Source organism: Eucalyptus grandis, chromosome 7 (genome assembly GCF_016545825.1).
Source record: "Eucalyptus grandis isolate ANBG69807.140 chromosome 7, ASM1654582v1, whole genome shotgun sequence".
NCBI classification, from domain to species: Eukaryota; Viridiplantae; Streptophyta; class Magnoliopsida; order Myrtales; family Myrtaceae; genus Eucalyptus; species Eucalyptus grandis.
In genome coordinates, this window is record NC_052618.1 from 5244870 (window position 1) to 5248830 (window position 3961).

A 3961-nucleotide genomic window follows, 5' to 3' on the forward strand; every position below is an offset into this window, starting at 1 on the left:
CTGGCTGGTGTTGATGGTCTTATTAAGATTGGTCCCGTCTAGTTGTGGCATTTCTAGCCTCCGCTCTGTGCTGGTGTTGCTCATGGCTCAATTTCGCTCGATGAACGCGTCGATTTGCCTCTCTTGTCTGCGTATGTGTTTGTTGATTCACCAAAATTTGCAGGGACGGTTGGCCAGGACAGCTCGCGTTGGTGCTTGGTATGGGCTCCTCGTGGTGGTCCGCGACTCGGCCAAAATCAGCGGGTCGTCGTGCAGTGCAGGGGTCAACAACTTAGCAAAGGCTTCCCGCGTCTTTCTCGGGAAAACCTGGAAATGACCTGCAACACAAAAACTAAGAGGACAGAATGTCCTTGTTGAAGGCCTAGCAACAGAACTTCGGGAAAGCTAGTGGCCAAGTCATCGAGGGATGTGCAGCAACGTCGTCGAGGATCTGCGGTGCTGCTGGTGCGGGCGGTATCGTCACGGTTTGGACAACAAAGCAGCGGCGACGTCGGGGGAAGCGGCAGGAAACCGCTCGTCGTGGCGGTAAGAGGCCACAAGGACTGGGAACAACGGCTTCTCGTCGTCAAGACCAGCAGCAGCGGCGGTGTGGAGTCAGACAAGCAGGACGGCGGCCTCTCCAGTGAAAGCTCGGGGAAGCAACGGCAGCAGCTCTTCAGATCTGGTGAAGAGAGTTGGCGGTGGCAGTGAGCGGGAGGAACAGATACGAGGCACCACTACAGCAAGCGTTGGGAGTGGGGGGTGTTCGGTCGGAGTAGATCGCAAGAGAAGACGACCTACTCTCTCTGTCTCTCGTCGTCTTTTCTTCTGTGTTGTCAGACCAGCGAAAAAGAGACCGCTTTTCGGTGTGTAATATTGACCGAGAGAAAAAGAGTTTTAGCAAGTGCTCCATGACAATCTTTTAACATCTATGTGAAAAATAAATATGAAAGTAGGATAGAATGGGGTTTTGTGATTGAAACTCCTCGACATAAACCTTCATAATTATGTTTAGTTAAGATCATAACTTGTAACCTATTGGAGGCAAACATAGGCTAGAAACTAATAATGACGTAAGAGGGAGAAAGAAAGGTATGTTGACCTCAACAAGTCGTTGCATCTCATTGTCATCCGACTTTCTTCCGTGATAAGCTACCTTCAACTCTGGTAATCGTCTCTGGTGTCCCTGGGACAAAGAACATCACCAATCTTGTTAACCTCTAAATATTTGCAGGTCAGCAAGAATAACAAATCATTTTGAGATTCATTGCTTAATCATATACGAGGATAAGAGATCACAAGAACAAAAGAGAAACCAAGTTATTTGCTGTGGATTGAGAAAGTACAATGCAAATGATTTCCGGAGAGAGATGATTTATTTCTTTACCATCTCTTAATAATAATTAGATATTTAGGGAAAATAACCAAAATAATTCTAAACTGACTACACTTATGCACATTTCAATTGTGCCAAATGAGTCACAAACTTTTTCATAATGTGCCAATTTAATCATTCCAATTTTGGCCGGAAATTGCTTACGTGGATATTAGCCATTTTATATGGTACGGTCGGCACACCGACATGTATAATTTTTTTTAAAAAATTGAAAATATGAATTATTTTTCTTTCTATTTTATTTCTTTCTTCTTTTCTTTCCTTTTATTTTTTTTCTTCCTCCACCGGTAGTTCACAAACCAGGAGAGTGTCGATAAGAGTTGGCCTTGTTTGAGGCTCGAGCTTTTCAAGATCGAGCGAGGCAAATCTTGCTGGTATTTGGCAGCTCGAGCCTCACCCGATCCCAAGCAAGCACACGCCTCACTTGAGGCAAGGCTCCACCTTGCTAGATTTAACAAGGTTGAGCCTTACTCAAGGTAGTGAAGCTCCACCTCACTTGTGGCTGGTTGTCAACTGTCACCAAGGCCCGGCATTCGATGGAGGGAAGAATAAAAAAGAAAAATAAAGAAAAAAATAAAAATAAAAACATATCTAAAAATTAGAATTATTTAAAAAATTGTAAAAATTGTTTACATTAGTGTCGCCTGCTCTTAGCAAGAACAAGTCTTGCTTGAGGCCAACAAGGCTCCACCTTGCCTCGTGGGCCGCTTCCTAGCCGTCGCCAAGGCCTCTCAATTGGTGGAGGAAGAAAGAAAGAAAATTTATAAATTAGAATTTTTTCACAAATTGTAAAAATTGTCCATGTTAACGTTAGTCATGCTTTGTATAAGACGGCTAGCATCTACATCATCAATTTCTGGCCAAAGTTGGATGGAAAGACTAAATTGTTAGAATATTTAAAACTGAATTGGCACAATGAAATGTTAATGATTAAATTGGTACAATTATAAAATGTTTAAGAACTTTTTTGATAATTTTCTCTCAAAGGAAATGTTCTCGTGAGCAAACTCCATGCCACAAAGCAAATTATCTGAATTCGAACGTACTGTTGCTTGAGAGTTGTTGCCTGAAGTTGCGGCCGAGACATACACAGGGAGTTCCCTGATTTGGAGAGGGGCATCATCGATGGAGGCATTGGAATCATTTTGATTTTCAGGCAGTGAGAAAGGAGGGACGACAGCGGGAGGGCGGTCAGTACACGTATGCCTTCCACGGTACGTGATCTCGAAGACAGTAGGGTCGTCATCGGATCTTTGCACTTGCTTGGTAGCCAAACAACCTTGCTCAAATTTATGAGTGCACCAATAGTAGTTCCTGAATATGAAGTTTGGAAAAATTATCAATGAAAGGTAGACATAGTGGCCAAAGGAAACATAATAAAACTTGGGTGCACTCATCGCTGAAATACTTCGAAAGTGCTCAATTATATGTCAAACAATAGGAGGTTAAGGAAGAGGAATGTTATGGTAACGTAAAAAGCTGCCAAATTGAACAAGCCATTGATAACTGAAATTATTTTTAGGCGATCGTGACATGAAAAAGAGATGTCTGACCATGAAACAACCCATCAAATATAGGATGATGAACGACATGACGAAAATGATTATGCTGCTAAATGATGACGTCTTTCATCGAGTCTTCTTACAACTAACTTTCCATATGAGGAAAAATAAAAGAAATCTGTCTACTCCTATCACTTAACACAGGACAAGTATCGAGTTCCTTCCTTTTAGCGTTTTCAAGGACGTGGCTTATCTCAAGTACACCAATGTAACATGCTGGGGATGAATTTAGACCCAGGAGTGAGAGGCAAGATCATTAAAGGGGGTTTACTTTGAACAATGGATAATGTTCTAGTGAATCCTTGTGGTGATGGAGCTTCAAGACTTGCAAGAGAAATGATCGTCTCTGAACTCACCTTGGATACTTGGCTTCAAGAGATGTCCTCTGACGGTACATCGTCCAAATGTACCCATCCTCAGGTTGCACATCGAGGTTCGAGGCTGGGGTGACTCGGACCTGCTCTGTCCCCCGCGGCATCATCTTTCTGCAACACATTTGGTTGCCTTCACAAAATCATGCAACAATCACGTCCACATGCAAACATCAAGGATATAGTCATGCATGCAACAACAGGAAAAAAATCACATGATTAATTAATTGATTACCTTTTCGTTGGAGTAGAGTCCGCACTGCTAATCGGGCTCCCGTTGAGCGAAGGGATTTCGGTGAATTCCTTGACAATTTTCTGGAAGTCGCTGCTGCCGCAGTTGATGGTTGTCGCCTGAACTCGAGCAGACTTCTTGAATTTGGTGCTCTGGTTTGATTTCGATACCCCCGACCATCGTTCCTGAACCGTTCTCTGGCTGGTGTTGATAGCCTTACCAAGATTGGTCCTGTCTAGTTCTGGCATTTCTGGCCTCCATTCTGTGCTGGTGTTGCTCATGGCTCAATTTCGCTCAATGAATGCGTCGATTTGCCTCTCTTTTCTGCGTATGTGTTTGTTGATTCCCCAAAATCTGTTGAGAAGATTACCCTCAAGAGGGCATGCACCTCATAGAATGGCAGATGAGACTAATAGCCCTT

The 3961-nt window shown here is 43.3% G+C and overlaps 1 protein-coding gene across 1 annotated transcript; it reads right to left on the minus strand.

Moving 5' to 3' along the window:
* Positions 1-1000: 1000 nt before the first annotated feature.
* LOC120295770 (probable WRKY transcription factor 30) lies at positions 1001-3821 on the minus strand. Its single transcript, XM_039317334.1, has 4 exons — positions 3544-3821; positions 3294-3422; positions 2422-2689; positions 1001-1165 (listed from the first exon to the last, which is right to left on the minus strand). Exons 1-4 carry the CDS (start codon positions 3819-3821, stop codon positions 1001-1003), a joined length of 840 nt encoding a protein of 279 aa, XP_039173268.1.
* Positions 3822-3961: the final 140 nt, after the last annotated feature.